Raw genomic sequence first — 18,613 nt, forward strand, 5'->3', positions numbered from 1 at the left:
AAAGCTTTTGGGGAAATCAGAAAATGTGTATATCCTAAATGGATCTAACATCCCAAAGAAAACTTAGCATTTTGTAAAAACTGAAACTTAGTTCTAAATTGCTAAATGTGCTTGGATTATGAAAAAATCATATTTAATTTCCCCTTTGAATACAAATTAAAACTCTTTTGGTATACAGTGGGATCATGCAATGGCAAACTACTTATTTTTTTAGAGTGAATTTGCACTTGCTATTTACTTTAATGTCACCCCAACACTTCAGAACAACAAATGACGTGTCTTATAATATTGACATGTTTTTATTATTATTATTATTATTCAAAAAAGAGAAAATACATATAATGCTAAATGACATGCAACTACTTCTAATGTGCATTGCACCAAAACAATCTTTACTGTCTGCTTTTTCGTAACCCGAGAGAGCTTACTTGTTACTTAGAGAAGCGTGTCCATTGTGTATGAGTGATATCTTAGTGCGTGAGTGGATGATTAAAGTGATCTAGTTTTATAGTTTCATATGCCTGTACTCCAGACACTTTTGGCAGGCTGGATTTTTTTTTTTTTTTTTTACCAAGACAAGTTTGTTTTATTAGATTGAGATTTATTGTATAATGCTTTAAGGAAACTGCTATACAGCTCTCCCTCTTGTAATGCATTTTTTGACAGACCAAACCCATGATGAATATATTATGAATAAATTTTATAAAATGCTTTGCAAATAACTACTTTAAAACAAGTCATTTCACAATGAGCTTAATCTCAAAATGCAGTATGTTTGGAAGAAATTTGTATAAAAAACATTAAGAGTAAGACTAATACTCGCCTTTGGATACTAATTATTAATAATTCCTAAGAAACATTTATGTCATACAATCCAGTGTCTTATTACCATTCTATGGTTTTATTATAGAGGGGCAATTACAGTCTTCTTGATGTCACCCACCTGTTCAAATATTCACAGATATAAACATGATGTGCTTTTAAAGCAAAATATAATGAATAGGAAAAAAATCAATTTAAAGATAATATACGGGCCTCAAAAGATCAATACAAATATTCATGTCGAGTGAGAATTCTTCTTGCTTAGTATAACTTTTTGATTTTGGATGTCAAAAGAAAATCCACGATAGACATAATTATATGGTTACAGCCAGAGTGTATATATAGAATATAAAAATAGAATCCATTATGTGCACTACTGTTTAAACATTTGGGGTTTGTAAGAAATATTTTTTATGTTATTGGAAGGTTTTATGATCACCAAACTTTACTGTGTTTTATTTGATCTAAAACACATGCAGTAAAAATGGAAATACCATGAAAAATAATAAAATTTGTCTTCTATTTTAATATATTTTCAAATGTAATTAATTCCAGTGATGAAAAAAAAAAAAAAAAAACAACAACAACAACAACAAAAAAAATGTTCAGCAGCCAATACTCCAGTTTTCAATGTCACATGATTCTTCTGAAATCTAATAATATACTTCAGAAATTCTAATATGCTATTTTGGTGCTCAGTAAACAATACTTACTATTATCAGTGCTGAAAACAGCTGTGATGCTCAGTGTTGTTGTTGAAACTGTGATACGTTTTTCCAGGATTCTTTGATGAAAAGAACAATTTTGAAAAAGAAAAAAAAAATGAATAAAATAATGAATTACTGCAGAATAAAACAGTCATTTCAAGTAAATAAATAAATAAATAAACCCAACTTTTTGAATGGTTGCGTAATTAAACAGATAATTGTACATTGTGGGTTACATTCTAAATGTTTAATTTATATTTATATTTCATATAATTCGTTTATGCCTATTTATTATTGACTTGTTAATTACAAATATTATAGGCCTAACATCTTAGCATAAACAGTGCAGGGGTGATGATGGACACTTGGACAGATGTGATTTGGACGTGGGGGTGAAACATGTATTCAAGCTGTAGAAGCGCGATATCATGTGACAGCACCGCGCCATATGGGACTGATACTAGATCTGGATGCATTCTGGATCAGTCAAGAGCTCTGCTTTTCTGCTGCGTAATATCACCACCTGCTCCAACAAAGAGGACTAACGCAGTGTTCCAGTGTAGTGTTTGAGTTTTCCAGACTCGCATTGTGCTCGCCAGTGTTTGTACTGGAGCTCAGTGAACTGTTTTAGGAGAGAGAGAGAGAGAGAGAGAGAGAGAGAGAGAGAGAGAGAGAGAGAGAGAGGGGTGTGAAAGTGAAGCACTATCCGTCTTTGCGGACTGGAGGCTCAAAAACAGCGGAAGAGAGAAAGAGAGAGAGAGTGATAGAGAGAGGAATCAATCAGCCATGGCAAATATCGCTGTGCAGAGGATCAAGCGAGAGTTCAAAGAAGTGCTGAAAAGCGAAGAGGTTTGCAAAACGTTACTTTACTCTATTTTCCAGCCCGTTAAGAGCAAACAAAAGGACTTTTAGGAAAACGTCCAGAAGCCAGTGAGCTAGCTTAGCCTGCTAAGCTAATGTTAGCATGAACTGTCATATGATGGCCTGTAGATACGGAAGTCTTACATCTGACAAATGCGTTTCCTTTGATATTTTAAGACGAAAACCTTGACCGAAATGTGAAAACCAGTTATCGACATGTCAAAGTACCACTAGATTCTTGACTGTACACGCCGTTCTTTAGCCATGAAGCTAACTTGCTATTTGACAGTTAGCCTGCTAGCTGCTTCACTAACCCTTCTTCAGTGTCTTATAATATTAACACTCGTGTTTGTCGCCTTTTAACGTATTCTTCTTTTTTTAAAAATACTTTTTTATTTTTACTGGTCGTGCCCAGAAATGTTTGCTGTGTCAGTTAGCAGGACTGCTTATTTGTTTAAGTAGTTTTCAGTAGTGCAGCACTATATTTGTTTCAAAACCCATTGAGGTACCTACCTAGACAACATTTTTGGGAACCACAGGCACCTTTCATGCTGTCTACCTAGGCTGCTCATTGTTTTTGAAACAGCCCCACGACTTAATTGGTCACTTCTTTGTTCTTGGCAGCTGAAGTAAAGAAACAACCTTGTTTGACTAACTAAAGGCTTCTTTCTGCCATTTTGTCCTGATTCCAGCTTTATTAAATGCACAAAGGTTAAATGGGTTCATGATCCCTTTTCCTGATTGTATTTTTGTTCTACTTTATAACAGACAAGTAAAAATCAAATAAAAGTAGATCTGGTGGATGAAAACTTCACAGAGTTAAAGGGAGAAATAGCAGGACCACCAGACACACCGTATGAAGGTAGTGAGGCTGTTTTCATCAGTCTTCTCTATTGCTGACATGATGTTTACAGATACATAAATGTTCTGGTTAAGATTATAATTTACAAGCTTTTTTTTTCACCATAGGGGGCAGATACCAGCTAGAAATCAAGATACCCGAGACATATCCTTTTAACCCACCCAAGGTAATCTTTTATTTGATGTTTTAGTAATATTAGTGATTGCAGTTAATATTTAAGGTAAAATCAATCTGAAGTGTTTGTAAGTAAATCAGGATTTTCAAAAGCAGACTTGATATTACCCATCAGGAATTGATTAGGTTTTTAAAAGTGGGTCTTGCATTTCTTAATGGAGCCAGGTGATCAAAGACACACAACCATGTTCACTTAATAATAGATATCAAAAACAAAGAACTTACCAACTTACACTTGCTAAATTGTTAGCAATTTTTTTTAACCTTTATGAGCAAAAGTTACGGCAAATTTTAAGTTGTTTCCAATGAAAAAAATGCAAGTGATCGCGCTGGCGTCTCTATGTCCTGCAAAGCACACATTAGCTTCCACTCTGCACACAAACGATTGGATACAGTGTACATTTATCAGTGTTTAACGTTTAAACATTGTTATATGCTTGAACTGTTTTATATCTATAGAGTCGTGATGATTTGAGAAGACTGATTTGATCAAATATAGGCTATGTTCAGCTCACTGTGTGCTGCTAGTCGCTTGGTTGTTACTTTAAAAACAAAAACATGTATTTAACATTCCAAATTTTCTAATAATTAACTAAAAAAAAAAAAAAAAAAAAAAAAATATATATATATATATATATATATATATATATATATATATATATATCAATTTATTATTTATTAATTTATCTTTTTTTATAGATGTATTTTGATGTCTGAAGATAGTGGTTTTTAGATATAGCTAGGTTGGACCACACTGGTTGATACCGATTAATTAACCGATAGTTTTTAAATGGATACTGAACAAAAACTAAAAAGGTGCTTTATTAAAAAGAAAAAGTACTGAACCATACTAATACTAGTAGTAGTAATAATAATAATAGTAATAATAATTGTAATAGTAAATGTTGAAATTACCACACTCTAACAAAGAATAATACTTACACAGCTTCCATTAATCTTAATGTTACAAATGGACTCTTATTTTAAAGCGTTACCATTTCATTTCAACAGTCATGCTTAAAGATGCACATCTTTAAATATATACACCAAGGCCATAGCATTACAGTTATACCAGCACAGTGTATACTCTCACACTTTAACTGCTTCTATTCTTGAACACTTAATGATTATCTAATCAAAAATAATAAGCAGCGCTGAGTCTAGGAGAACTCACTGGTATCACACACACCCCAGATGCGTCGCGTTCAACTCGAGCAGTGGTCTAAAACAGTTTATTTAATCACCAAACAGACACAAGTTTACTTCAAGAATGAACAATGAGGCATAGATAAGTTTGAAGTTCAGTGTTTAAAAAAACGGAGCAAACGGAAAGAGCAATCTATATTATAGATCTATGAATGAAGCATACAGACTATTAGAGCCACAGAAAGAAAAGTTTCGATGAAAATGCTCAATATACAATTCATTATGTACATTAACAACGATTCAGGGCGAATATAATGTAATTTAATGGAAAACTATGTGAATGGCGCTCTGATTTTCTGTCAGCTGCATTTAAATCCAGGTCTGAAGTTTCTCGCTCGGTTCAGCGTGCAGCATCACGTGTCTAAACAAATAGCACGTGCTGGCAGTGATTTCAATCACTAGAGGCCGCTCTCACACTGTATAATTAAAACAAACCCTTCTCAGCCGCTCCAGCAATGGACGCAACCCGGAAAACTATCGGCATGGATGTTTGCAGATAACCGATTGTTCCAGCAATCAACTATCGGTGCCGATTAATCGGCAAAACTGATAAATCGGTCGACCTCTAGCTGAAACAGTAGTATAAGCTGTTTTAGGAGCAGGGGGAAAAAAAACACTGGCTCGGACATGGGGCGGGCCAATGCAAGAGTTTTAATTTTTTTTCCTTTTTTTTTTTTTTTGCAGGTATGATCAGTTATGATTTAATGTTGACTTGATTTGAAAGATCATAGGATTTTGAAGTTAAATATATATTTTTCCTACATGTTTTTCAGGTGCGGTTTATTACTAAGATCTGGCATCCCAATATAAGTTCAGTTACTGGGGCAATATGTTTGGACATTTTAAAAGACCAGTGGTGAGTGCTTATGATTAATAATCATGACAGGTGTAGTTTACTGTCATCAAGCATATAATGTGCTTCACACGGTTTTATTTCCTCAATTACTGTTGTACTTTCTCTTTCCTGTTCACTTTTCTATACTCTTTCTTCATCTGCTCTGTATTCTGTCTTCACTTCCTGCGCACAGGGCTGCTGCTATGACTCTGCGAACGGTTCTGCTCTCACTACAGGCTCTGTTAGCTGCAGCAGAGCCAGATGATCCTCAAGACGCTGTGGTAGCCAATCAGGTACACATGCGTGTCTGAATGAGAACGTACAATAACAAAGCATTGCAAACCTTTCAACTACGTTACTGTTGTTGTTTTTTGCAGTATAAGCAGAATCCAGAAATGTTCAAACAAACCGCTCGGCTCTGGTCTCACGTTTACGCTGGTGCTCCCGTGTCCAGTCCCGAGTACACACGCAAAATAGACAAACTTTGTGCAATGGGCTTCGACAAAGTAAGTACTGAAAGTTGACAGATGCTAGTGTTGTTAGAAATCCAGACAGGGGTTTGCAACCTTAGGGACATGGGACACTATTGGCATGTGTTGCCTTTAACTTTCAGAACATTACTTGATATGAATAAGAAATGACCACTGTCAGTGAGGTTTTAAACAGGGCTCTGAACCGGTTCAGGGAACGAAAACGAAAACTGGAAACGAACGAAATTTTGACAGGAACAGAAACAGAAACAAAATCAAACTTTATATTTCCAAACAGAATCGAAAATTTGAAATGGCCATTTACCGGTTAATAAAGTTATTTTATCGTTCCATTTAATATTTGAAATTTGCTGTCAACCAATCACGAATTCCAGTAGTACTATGCAAATGTGACACTGAAGCCAACAAGTTAAAAGTCCACTCAGCTGTGAACTCTGAGTGTCGCAATGGCAATGCACCGCCCTTAGAGTTTATCTAAGGATAGTGTAAGATGAATTCAACAGATCACACGCACCTGAAGGGAGAAAACAGAAAAACTATAGGCTTACATAAAAAGGAATATAGGCATATACACTAAATATATTTCACTTAAATCATATGAAAGATTAACGAAACAAAAGAAAAAATGTGCTAAATTATGGTTCATTGTGACAAAAGTTTTCGGAAAGGAAAACGAAACAGCAGAGAGTAGTTTTTTTAATTTTGCAAAAGGTTTTTTTAATTTTGCAAAAGCTTTACAGTTTTAATTCATATGTCCATTGCGTCGACACCTTACATGCACACAAACATAACTGTGCTTATATAGCCGACGTGAAGGATGATGTTTTATGTCGATGAAAGTACAAACACTATATTATAAATAATATTTTAGCATCCAGATACGTTGGGAATATGGAAACATTTGGATTTGTGCCCAATGAGAGAGATCAGCTTCACCTTAAATTAATTTGTTTTTGGATTGACATTTTTATAGCCTAAACTTGAGAGGATTTGTTTCGGAGAGAAACTAATAACTGTTTTTATAATATTTGTAAACATTTTGCTTTAACCGACAGGCATTTTAGCCTCCATTATTTTGGAAAGTAATATGGCTAATAAAATGCGACATGAGCCGCGACATGTTTTTTTTTCACTCTCAAAACGCAATCTTATACAAGTTTTTTTTTTTTTTTTTTTTAAGACGCGGCAAACATTTTCAAATATCTTAAAAATACTTTGATGTCTTTAAAGTGTTGATAGATTTTTTTTTTTTTGGTAGCCTACAATTGGCCCAAAATCTAGAAAAGATGAACTGTATTGGCTGACTAAGCGCAGCAGGTTATTGGCTAAAGTTACCAGATCTCTCTTTTTTTCCTTTTCTTTTTGAGTAAAGAAAACGGTGTACTTTATTATTATTATTATTATTAGGCAAATTATAGGCAAAGAAAATTTTTTAAAAAAATAATTATATTAACCGGTATTTCTTCCACCCGAACCGGTTTCGGAAACGGTAATAATATCAGAGGAACGGAGGAACAGAAACGTTAAAATATTGATTCTGCTCGGAGTGAACCGATTGAATTTTTTTTCTGTTTTCAAGCCATGGTTTTAAACTTGTCATATATGATCTTTAATGATCAATACAATGATGGTGGCTTGTGAATAGCACATTTTTTGCTTGTATATTTTTTTTTTAAGTTATCTTATACTTACCAAATCTGCATTTATTTGATTAAAATAGAAACAGTAATAGTGAATAAAGAATTACAATTTAAAACAACTGTTTTCTATTGTAATACAGAAAGCAGAGTTTTCTGCAACCGTTAGTCCAGTCTCTCACGATCCTTTAGAAATCATTCTAATATGTTGATTTGGTGCTCAAATAATCAGTATTGAAAAGGGTTGTGCTGCTTAAAATGATTATAGCATCTATTTCATATAAAAATCTTTTGTAACATTAAAAGTGCCTTTAATGTCAATTTAATGTGTCATTGTTAAATAACAGTATAAACAATACAATAACCAATCCCAAACCTTTGAATGGTAGTATATAAAATGCAGAATACTGATTAGTAGGCACTGTTGAAAGGATAAAGAAATAATCCTTCAAATAAATTTCAGTCCAGTTTAATTGATTTGTGGAGTAGCACTTTATTCTATACTGAATGAGCAAAGATGTTCTGTTTTGTCAGGATGAACTGTTTTCAGTGTGATATTTAGTCCTCCGGCGTAAAACGTGCCAAATCAGTTGTGCGGATCACTCCGCTGTGGCGACCCCTGATTAAAAAAAGGGAGCAAGCCAAAGGAAGAGAGAGAGAGAGTGTCAAATTAGTGAACTGTTAGCATCATCTAAGAAGTAATTCAGCAGATCTACTGTTGCTTACAAATGTTACTTTCTGTCTTTGTCTCTCTCAAACAGAATGCAGTAATAGTAGCCTTGTCCTCAAAATCATGGGACGTGGAGACAGCGACAGAGCTGCTACTAAGCAACTGATCATCCAGTTCTCTTCATCAGGCCATGTGTTCCTCAAACCCCTCCTGCATCATGACCCATTCACTCCCACCCACCCAACCATGCACACATGCATCACCCGTCTTGGTTTGTGTTCAGAATGAATGTTAGCAGTTAGACAGCGAGACCTCTGAGTCAACTTCTGTCTCTCTTAGCAAATGTTCACATCCCTTGTCTTTTTTTTCCACTCTGTTTTTGCCTTGCTACAATCATTTTTCCTCTTAAATTTAGGCTGTCACTTTCCCTTTTAAAGAAACCCAAAAAGACAAAGCCTCCATCACTGTCATTTCATGTTAAAAGAAACACCCACTTGCATCTGTGAGACAATGTTAGTACATGTAAATTAGTATATTTAAGGTTGTGTACATTTAAAAGGCAAAATAGCAGGAATGTTATCTTTTTTTTTTTTTCAATCTGTACACCATAAAAATATGTTTTGGGATATGCTTATTTGAATGGGATATTTAGCATATAAAAACTAAACTCTTGAGATTATTAATACCCCTTCTATTTGATGCTCTCTTACAATGAACAAATATGTGATTTTATTTGCTCATTTGATTCTTTTAATGTTTCTTTGCACTAATCTGTATAGTAGTTGATGTGGCCAGATGACATGGTGTTATGTGAGTGCAGACACAGTTTCAGACTTTCTGGGTGAAGTGTTATTTTTTATTTTTTTTTTAAATGCAAGGAAGATTGCCCTTTTTCATTTTCTCTCTTTTTGAAAAGGGGGATGGATGCAGGATTGGTGGTCACAAACCCTTTATTTTTGTTTTCAAGGCAGCTGTGAGCTTTGCAACTTGATAACGGACAGATACACCTTGAGTTGCCTCGGTTTTTTTTTTTTCTTTTTTTGAAGAATGTATTGTATGAACTTGCGTTTAAGTATAAACATTTTGTACATGTAGAGATGAGAAAGTGAAGACAAGAATTTCTGTTCTCTTAAAATGATAGGCTTTTTTTTTTTTTTTTTTTTTTTTTGGTAGAACATTCAGTATGTCAGTATGGCGAGACGTTCAGTTTGGCATCAAAGTGTGTTGATGTGGTGGTTTAAAAGGTTTTCTGAGAGTGAGGTGGGGTGCGTTTCTTATACCAAAATTGTATTCAGATTTCCACTCACAAGCTGCAGATATAATTTCATATTTTGCACTTAACTGATGTTGTAAGCATGAATCAAACAGCTAGAGTTTTCTAGTCAACAAATATGCTTCAAAGCGAACGGGCCAAGAGCGAGTACTGCCACACAAAGCTTTGTGAACCTGTTTTTACCTAGTGTTCTGTTCTTTTCTTTTCTTACAGGGGTAAATTGTTAAGTTTCTTTTCTCCCTTTGCTTTGTGATCTACTTCAATTTGCTAGCATTCCCACATAACATCTGTTCTAAAAATGCCCAAACTTCCACAGATAGTTGCTTTCATACACCTCCTTTTTCATGTACATACAGCCAAGTTTTTTTGGTGGGGGGAGAGGGGATAAAGTACTGTTCATCTCTAGAATGCACCATCGATGGCTGGATTTATATTTTGTATGAAAATCAAAAATGAAACAAAAAACAAAGACTGTCTTCCTGTAGTGATCACCTTGTTCAATATTGCACGAAGAAGTGAATTAAAGGACAAAAACTTCTGTCAAAGGATAAATGCAGGTCATGGGCTCTGGCTTTAGTCACTTGAAGCTCCTTTACAAAATGAGACAAAAAAAAACCTACTCGAGCCGTACAAGCATGGTTATTTATTGTGAAACTGTCATATTCTTTTGAATTAAAAAAAAAAAAAGTGAAAAATGTTTTAACTTGTGTTATCTGTGAATCTCTGCTCTGAACCTGTAAGGACATCTACATCAGTAGGTGTCAAATTTAAGTGGACTTGTGTCTGAAATGCATATATCATTTAAAGAATTTAAATGTTAAAAATAGCTTGGGAATTGAGATGAACGTGGGGAAAAATGAAAGTGAACAGCTTTTTCTATTTAAACGTTTGAAGCAATTTGAACACTGAATTTTAAACGTTTCTAAATATTTAGTATTGATTTTAACAAACTTAATGTAGCAAAGACAAAGTGCCCCTTGCAACAGTATGAGGAATTCATGCTCATACACCCAACAGAATAAATAGCAGTATTATTAATCACACAGTCTTGTAGTCTTTGCACTATAAATTTATAGAGTTAAACTAACTGAATACAAGACATGAGCCTCAATAATTCTTGCAATCAAAGAAATCTGAGGACAGAATTTGGATTTAATAGAGGATTAAAAGAGGAGAGGGAGATAAAACAGTAAAAAAATCTTTCCAGGTATTTAATAAGCAACCTTAGAGCAGATTAAAACTTTTTTTTTTCTTTCTTTCAAATGTTCGTTTTTAAAAATGGCTCTGGACAGAGAAGCAAAGAGCAACGTGAACAATTTCAACACAAAAGAAAATAAAACGAATGAAGAGAAACAGGTCTGTGTTTCTACATACAAGTTTGAACATCTGAACCTAAACAATTCATTCCTCGTTCGTTTGAGGTGTGGGGTAATGACAGTTCAGGTTTGTGAAGAGCGTCTGATGTATTAAGTGGATGCGTCTCTTCGTTGGGTCACTCAATCCTTTACTGCCTGACCGTCCTTGTCTTCACACACCGACGCTTTACCTGAAACCAGAAAAATGTATAAATCAATCTACTTTACAGCAAAGAATGGCATTATGGTGAAAACTACATTAAAATATTACAATGGAAGACAGTTCCAGTTGGTAACAACATGTTTTACAACATAAGACTTAAATATATATAAAGAAATTAGTGCTGTCAAAATTAGTGCGTTTAATGCAGGTGATTAATTTTTCCAGTTCAACAGTGTTAAAATACACAATTAATGCAGGGGCAGAGCTAGGGTTGGTCATCCCACTCACAACTGCTGCTTAGGTCTCTTATTTCTTGACAATATTTGCATTCATTTAGACAATGTCTTTACGACTACATCAAATGGGAGACTTTTCAGAAGCGCACTCCAACTTCACCTCAGTGCCAGGCGCTAGTCAAACGAGCGCAGAAAAGGTTCAAGTGATTAGGTAGCTTCAGTAGAACAACAGGGAACCGCTGTCAGATGAGTTGTTGTAAGGTCATATGTCAGTAAAAATTAATTTTCCTGTCCTGTCAGCCGTTCTACTGTGCTCGTAGCATGTGCTCTGCAATCGCACACAGATGTGGCGGCGCGCACTATAGCCTGTATCATTCCATATTAAAGCGTAAAAGAAATTCCGAGCATGCAGTGTCGTTATGTCGTCGAAAATACGATGCGTGTCAGATCCACGTCATGTACAGAGGCGGCAGCTCTTAAAGTAATAGCAGCCAAATAACCTAATAACCCAGCAGCTGTGATGTCTGTTCAAGGAACAATATAAACTTGTAGTATTGGTATCAGTGATGCTTACCTTCAGTTATAAATAAAGATGACACTAAACAAATATAAAAAATATACTGTCTTTGTTTCTACGTTAATTTGTAAAATTTTTGCCATATGAAAATATACTTAAAAACTAATGTTTGGTGAGATTAATCACGATTAATTTCAGAAAATAATGTGCGATTTACAAGTTTTTTTTTTTTTAATTGACAGCACTAAAAGAAGTCATACTAGTTTTATGGTTTTACTGTTTTATGGAAAACAAGCCTATACTTAACATTTTCTCCTATTATAACATGAAAAACAAAAGCATAGGTTTTGGAACAAAATTAGGGCAAGTAAATTACACCTAAATTCATTTTTAGGTGAACTATTCCACTAAGCTTATAGCTACAACACGATTAAACTGCTTAGGAGCTCAAGGTTACAGCATGAGCTCACTGCTAAATGAGGCTCCCTCTCAGACACTCACTGACAGCTCGCCCTGCTCTGCTGCATAGGTGGATTCTTTCTGTTTGGGGGCTGCTGCACCCCTGGACTGCTTGCGAATGGCTTCTTCCTGCTGCTCCTGTAGCTGTGTGAGTGAGAGTACATACTCTGGGCTGGACTCAAATTCTCTCTCTGTCTCCCCTTCACTTCCATAAGTCTTCTGAGATGCTTGCTGATCTCGCTGTGCTACCCTCACTGATTAGACAAAAGAAACACCTGCCTCAAATTCACATAAAAGACTTCAATAACAGCTGAAGATGACAAAGCTACAGGCTGTTCACACCAAGTCCGATACCAGTATGTAACATACAGGGTTCCATTAAAAAACAATTCCCATCGATGCAAATTAAATGCAAATGTGTCATTCTCTGAAAAAGATTTGCATGCAAGAATAAGTGAAATGCACTTTGGCCGTTGATGTGCTCAATGAAAAACTTGCTTGACAAACAGGAGTGGGTTTATGATTTATAGGGCCACAAACACAAAGTTATTCTCCATCCATGCCAATTCACATACATTAATAAAAATAAAATATTTATTAACGTGAAAATTAACTGAATACTTTAATAGAATTATAATATTTTTTAATTTGTTTATTATCTGAACATAGTAAAACTATAATAGCTGCTTTCTTTTTTGTAACAAATGTAAAAGTCTTGCTGAATGAAAGTATTAAGTTTTCTTTCAAAAAACTTTTAGCGAGCCCAGACTTTTGAATGGTTGTGTATAACAAAGCACAATTAAAAAAATATATAATAATAATATTTTTAAAATACTAGAAAATATATTTATATACTAAAAAATATAATTATGCTAATAACTATAATTATATATTTCTGCTAAACAATAATTTTTCTTAGCATGGCTGGAAAAAAGATACCAAGGCCACACTTCCCATTTTATAGCACATCACTCCTCTACCTCTGCCACCAAAGCTGTTATTGTTTGCACTCTTGGTACCAGAAACATCACCCAGCAATTAAATATTATAGGTTTTAAGTTTTTTTCAGCATACTGGAAAACAAATATTAAAAAAAACTGAGTTTTCAGAACGGGTGTGAAGGCATTCATAGAAATGTCATATGCAGGCCTAATGGGAACTTGGATAGTCTAGTGACAGATTTATTTCCAATAAAACTACAGTTGATTTATATAATACTATGTATACAATACAAAAAAAGTCTTGAGTTGCACTCAGTTACCTTTGCAGGTCAATCTGTCTCTGTGGCACCACTCTTTTGGGTTCTGCTTCTTTCTGCTGTTTTGGTGTTTTGCCACTGATTGAATCAGGTGAGGCTGCGGTGGCAGGATCCTGGGCAGGTGCTGCTCTCTTCCGGCCCCGTCCGGCCCCTCCTCCTGTTGTAGCTCCAGCCTCTTTCTCTGGTGTGGCAACGCCCGCAGCATTTTTAGGGGGTCGACCACGTCGTGGTTTATTGGCAGGTGGCTGTGACCCTGCTGAGGGGTTTGAAGACAAGCTGTTCTCTGTGCCGTCACTCGCAGGAGCAGCACGCTTCTTCCCGCTGGGCTGAGCAGTCTCCTCCTAAAAGTAAGTACAAAAAAAAAAAAAAAAAAAAACGTAAGGGATGATAGAAGTGTGAACGTGTAGCATTTTTATCAGGGCTTAAAAAATCTGTTCACTCCAAGCACAATCTGTATTTTAATGTTTCTGTTGATGCGTTCCTTCTGTATTATTACCATTCCGAAACCGGCCTGAGTAGGAAAAAAAAAACGGTTAATGTTTTATTTGCCAATAATACTACTACTACGTACAGCACTTTCATTACAAAAAAAAAAAAAGATGGAAAGAAAAAAAAATAACACGCATATAGTCCTAGCCTGGTATCTTGCATCTAGTCATATCCAATACAGCATCATCGTGGCCAAATTTATTAAATGAAAGCAAAAACTGTCAACACTTTAAAGTGCCCCTATTATGCCATTTCCAATATTGCCTTTCATGCAGTGTGTAATGTAGCTGTATGTGAATGTAAACAATCTGCAAAGTTGTAAAGCTGAAAGTGCATGATAAATAAAGTTATTGTCTCCCAAAATAATCGACTCTGAACAGATGAATCGAGTCGTTATTAATTCGAATGCCACTTCCGTGATGGCTACATGACACGGGGTAACACATTTGCATAATGTGCACCTATTTTCTACGTTGGTCGTCCGCGAACAACTTGACCCCGCCCAGAAACCCGTCATTCTAATGACCACTGCTTCTCTAATCTCGATGAGTTCAGTGCGGGATTCACAAAACACTTGCTGTTGAAAGATGGATCAGTATCCTGTTTATTTGGACTGGCTGCTCCACTGAATCACAAGCTGTAAGTATGCTAATAAATAAAACTATTGAAATAGGCGTATCGTTCTGACATGCGCTATACACCATATACCAATCCGTAGACCAGACAGCCATCTGACCAATCAGAGCAGAGCAGGCTCACAGAAAAGAGGGGTTTAGAGAGACTGAATCTTTGAACTGCTTCGAACGAATCGTTTGTGTATCGTTGTTTTATGAGGTGTTGTTTGAATTTGCATATTTTGGGAAACAAAAGCATTTTTTGACCTTGCATACATGTAATCCTATTGTAGGAGACTCCCGAAACAATATTAGGAACCGTAAAAATGGCATAATAGGGGCACTTTAAAGAAATTGAAGTATTTTTCCAAGATATTTAAAAATGTTTGCTGCATGGTTAAAAAAAAAAAAAATACACTACTAGTATAAAATAGATTTTTTTTTTTTAACTGATAAGAAAGATAAGTCTCGTAGGCAATACGTCGCATTTTATTATAACATTCAGAAATAACAGGCTAAAATACCAGTAAATAAAGCAGAATGTTTTATTTATTATAATATATTTTGTTAAACACAGCTACAGGTTAATTTTAGTTGCCTTCTCCCCACAACAAATCCTCTAAAGTTAACAGTTATATGAACGTCAAGCAAAAACTAATTAATTTAACGAGAAACCGAAGCCTACCTCTCTCATTCGGCACAGATCCAAATGTTTCTATATTCGCAGCATATGGATGCTAAAATAGGATTTATTATGTAAAATATAGGCTTTGTACTTCACTCATGTTAGCAACATACCATCCTTCTCAAAGGGTATAACCATATATATGTATAGGTAGATTCCCTATTAGCGGCTGTTTCTATGGGCCGCTATACGCAAGCCATCCACCATATTGGAATGCTCAAAGCAGGTTTGTGAACATTCGAGAACAAATTGTCTATGTCTGCAACCCTAGATGATGTGGTGAAGGTGATGTGACCTTGTGTGAATCCATCTACACTATCTTGGTAATTTTCACTTGAACTTGCATTTGGACTTGATTTTGTTGTGTTTATTTTTTAGGTGAATGAATTTCATTTGTTTTGTTGGTTAAATTAACATTTGATTTGGATTTGATATTTTATTTTGTTTTGTGATTGGTTAATTGGAAAATTAAAATACTAAACAGAACAATAAAATAATGTCATTAACAAATTAATGGCCATTTCAGATCATTTTATTTCATTTCCGGATTTTTTATCTTTCTTTGAACCAGTTCAGAGCCCTGGTTTTTAGTGTTTACATGAAATATATATCTTACCTTCTTTACAACTCCTGCTTTTGTGATAACAGGGTTCTCTTCATTCTCCCTTGCCCCTGTTTCTGAGGCTTCAGAACTCATATCCCTTTATGATAGAGAAAAAGCAAATTGTGAATTCTTGATAAGGAACCTCTTGCAGTATAGTTTAATCAACACTGGATAAATGCCACATCACAGTGAATGAACAGTAAATAAATTCTGATAAGCACACACCTGCTCTTATTTGTTGCAGGTGAGCTGGGTTGAGAGTTGGTGCTTGCGTTGCTTACTGTGTCAGAGGTGGGGGTTTTAATGTACGGTCGGCGAGCTGTTACCGTTAAAGGTTTGTTCACCGCCCCCAGCACGCCTGTCTGCTTTGGTGGTTGCTTTGGTGGAAATACATGAACAAGTATGTGTAATGTAACACAGTCAAGGCATTCATTTGTTAGTTACTGGTTAATTGCATCTTTTCAACAAAAAGAATACTGATATGTCATCGATCCCTGTGTGTAAAACTCCCAACTACTTTGAACTTTGAACATACTCAGCTTTTTTTGTCTGCTGAACCTAAATTACTTACTTGGAGATTATAATGTTCTCATCTTTAAATGTAATGAAAAAAATAGTATTACTTATTTTTGTTTAATTGTTCATAAGTTTGGAGTAGGTAAGATCTCACTCTCATGCTTACCATGGCTGTATTTAATCAAAAATATGATCAAGAACATTAATACTGTGAAATTGCGATGTAAAATAATTGAATGTAATTTTTTCCTGGCAAAGCTGGATTTTCAGTGTCACATGATCCTTTAGAAATCATTTTAAAATGCCAGTAAAGTGTCAGTAAATACTGTTCTTGCTGACCCAAAACTTTTGAACAATAGTATCTATTTTTGTGTTTTTATTTGCATAAACTATAAAGTGTCTAAATTTATAAAATCTTTAAAACTTACTGTACTCATCACTAGAAATTCATCAGGGTATTACTCAAATACAGTAGCAGATGTGACAAAAACCTACCTGGATCTTTCCTGTCTGCAGAACTATTTTGGCTTCTGGTGACAAATATTCCTTATCATTGATAAAATCCTGTAGAGAGGGGCAGACAGAATGAGTTTCATAGTAAGATCACACGTAAAGTGTCACTGCAGTTAGAGTGGTGGTTACCTTATCAGGTGGGGTAAAGAACTTGCTAGGCAGCACAGGATCTTTTGGGGAGTCCAGATGACATGAAGTGCTCTTGTTCGCGATCACAAATAACGCCACATCACACACAATGTAAAGTTTCTGTAAATACATGAGAACAAGAGTAAAAAACACTGGGATTCAGAAATGCATAAACATTATGCAGGATAGCTTAATGGTGACAGACCTCATTTGCTTTTGGGTCATCTGGGACCTGAGCATCTTTTGTTTGTTTGATGTTCTCTACCATCTTCCTCAGAAATGAGTGACTGTTATTCTCATTCTTTGTCATCAACACCTCCAGCATGAACCACAAGCACCTGAAAAAAAAAAAAACTTATCTGAATTAGTCTGAATTCAATGTAAAACATACGTCCTATGAGAACATTAGTGTCTGTGTCAACTCATTATGAGCAGAAATAAAGAGAAGTGCAGTGCAAAAGTGTGTGAACATGTTTGAAACTCACTCTTTGATGTCTCGGAGCTGCTCCAAATCCTGTGGTTTGGTAAGGTCTGGATCATGAGCTAGAAGATGGATCATGTATGGCACCACATATTCTGGCAGGAGAGACAGCAGCTTTTCTGAAAATCAAACACACAGGATATTTAGGTCTTGGCCATTCAAGCAATTCCGCAGTTCCTCAGTATGGCATGTGTGATACCAAAAACGGTATCTACCATGGGCCATGGGGTTCTGTTTGATGTACTCTCTGCGGACACTGATGTTCTTGAGCAGGCACTGTCGGGCATGAGCACGGCGCTCTTTCACTGGGTCTTTAGCGCACAATGCAAACACAGCCATGTACTCCAGTGGCAACAACAGCTTCACCAGAGCAAGATGCAACTTCTGAGCAAAGATCTGGCGCACCTGATAACACTCGTCCTATAAAAAGAGGGGAAATGGAGGGAAAAACATGAAAATATGTGAAGTTGTAGCTAATATACGCTTTTGTAGCATGTTCTTATATATGTCCAATGTTATTTGATAGTTACAAAACAGTGCTAATAAGCTGTTTTTTGCCCCTGTGTTTCTAAAAGTTTTATACATAAATTAATGACTTGGTAGAACAAACTACATTTGGATTTATATATTTGCCAACTGCAAGTGTCACTATTTTTTATTTTTTTTTTGTATATTTATTGTGGTATTTTTGAATTTTCAGACACATAAACAGTACAATCAGAAGTGTCACTGTATTTAAGGTGTGCATTTTATATTTACATTGCATTGACCAAGGCAACTCAAGACCTTGGCATTACTAGCACCATCACCTTCAAGGAAAGTCCTTAGAGATGCACCGGATACAGTGGGTAAAATAAGTATTGAACACGTCACCATTTTCTCAGTAAATACATTTCTAAAGGTGCTGTTGGCATGAATTTTTCCCCAGATGTCAGTAACAAACCATGTAATCCATACATCGAAGTTCAAAAATTACGTTCTGTGTAATAAAGTCGAATCACCCAAGAAAAAAAGTATTGAACACATAAAGAAAGGGAGGTGCAAAAAAGGCATGGA

The 18,613-nt window shown here is 35.4% G+C and overlaps 2 protein-coding genes across 6 annotated transcripts in view; one reads left to right on the forward strand and one right to left on the reverse strand.

Moving 5' to 3' along the window:
* The first annotated feature begins 1,922 nt into the window (after positions 1-1,922).
* Positions 1,923-10,058, forward strand: LOC109093197 (ubiquitin-conjugating enzyme E2 K). The gene is made up of 7 exons (XM_042716210.1): positions 1,923-2,378; positions 3,159-3,252; positions 3,360-3,418; positions 5,406-5,488; positions 5,661-5,760; positions 5,845-5,973; positions 8,357-10,058. The coding sequence occupies exons 1-7, from the start codon at positions 2,316-2,318 to the stop codon at positions 8,429-8,431; spliced, it is 603 nt and encodes a 200-aa protein (XP_042572144.1). The 5' UTR covers positions 1,923-2,315; the 3' UTR covers positions 8,432-10,058.
* Positions 10,059-10,670: 612 nt separating this feature from the next.
* Positions 10,671-18,613, reverse strand: part of LOC109093216 (sister chromatid cohesion protein PDS5 homolog A) — a 29,985-nt gene continuing 22,042 nt past the window's right edge. For 4 of the 5 annotated variants that reach the window (XM_042716205.1, XM_042716207.1, XM_042716206.1 and 1 more), the window contains exons 25-34: positions 17,773-17,977; positions 17,562-17,676; positions 17,282-17,414; positions 17,077-17,196; positions 16,930-16,998; positions 16,144-16,295; positions 15,931-16,015; positions 13,530-13,867; positions 12,311-12,527; positions 10,671-11,084 (exon numbers count right to left, since the gene is read on the reverse strand). In XM_042716205.1, coding sequence (XP_042572139.1) covers positions 11,043-11,084; positions 12,311-12,527; positions 13,530-13,867; positions 15,931-16,015; positions 16,144-16,295; positions 16,930-16,998; positions 17,077-17,196; positions 17,282-17,414; positions 17,562-17,676; positions 17,773-17,977 — 1,476 coding nt within the window. In that variant the 3' untranslated portion in view covers positions 10,671-11,042. The remainder of the gene's footprint in view (positions 11,085-12,310; positions 12,528-13,529; positions 13,868-15,930; positions 16,016-16,143; positions 16,296-16,929; positions 16,999-17,076; positions 17,197-17,281; positions 17,415-17,561; positions 17,677-17,772; positions 17,978-18,613) is intronic. The other variant, XM_042716209.1, reaches the window with a different exon arrangement.

Source organism: Cyprinus carpio, chromosome B1 (assembly GCF_018340385.1).
Source record: "Cyprinus carpio isolate SPL01 chromosome B1, ASM1834038v1, whole genome shotgun sequence".
Classification (NCBI taxonomy): Eukaryota; Metazoa; Chordata; class Actinopteri; order Cypriniformes; family Cyprinidae; genus Cyprinus; species Cyprinus carpio.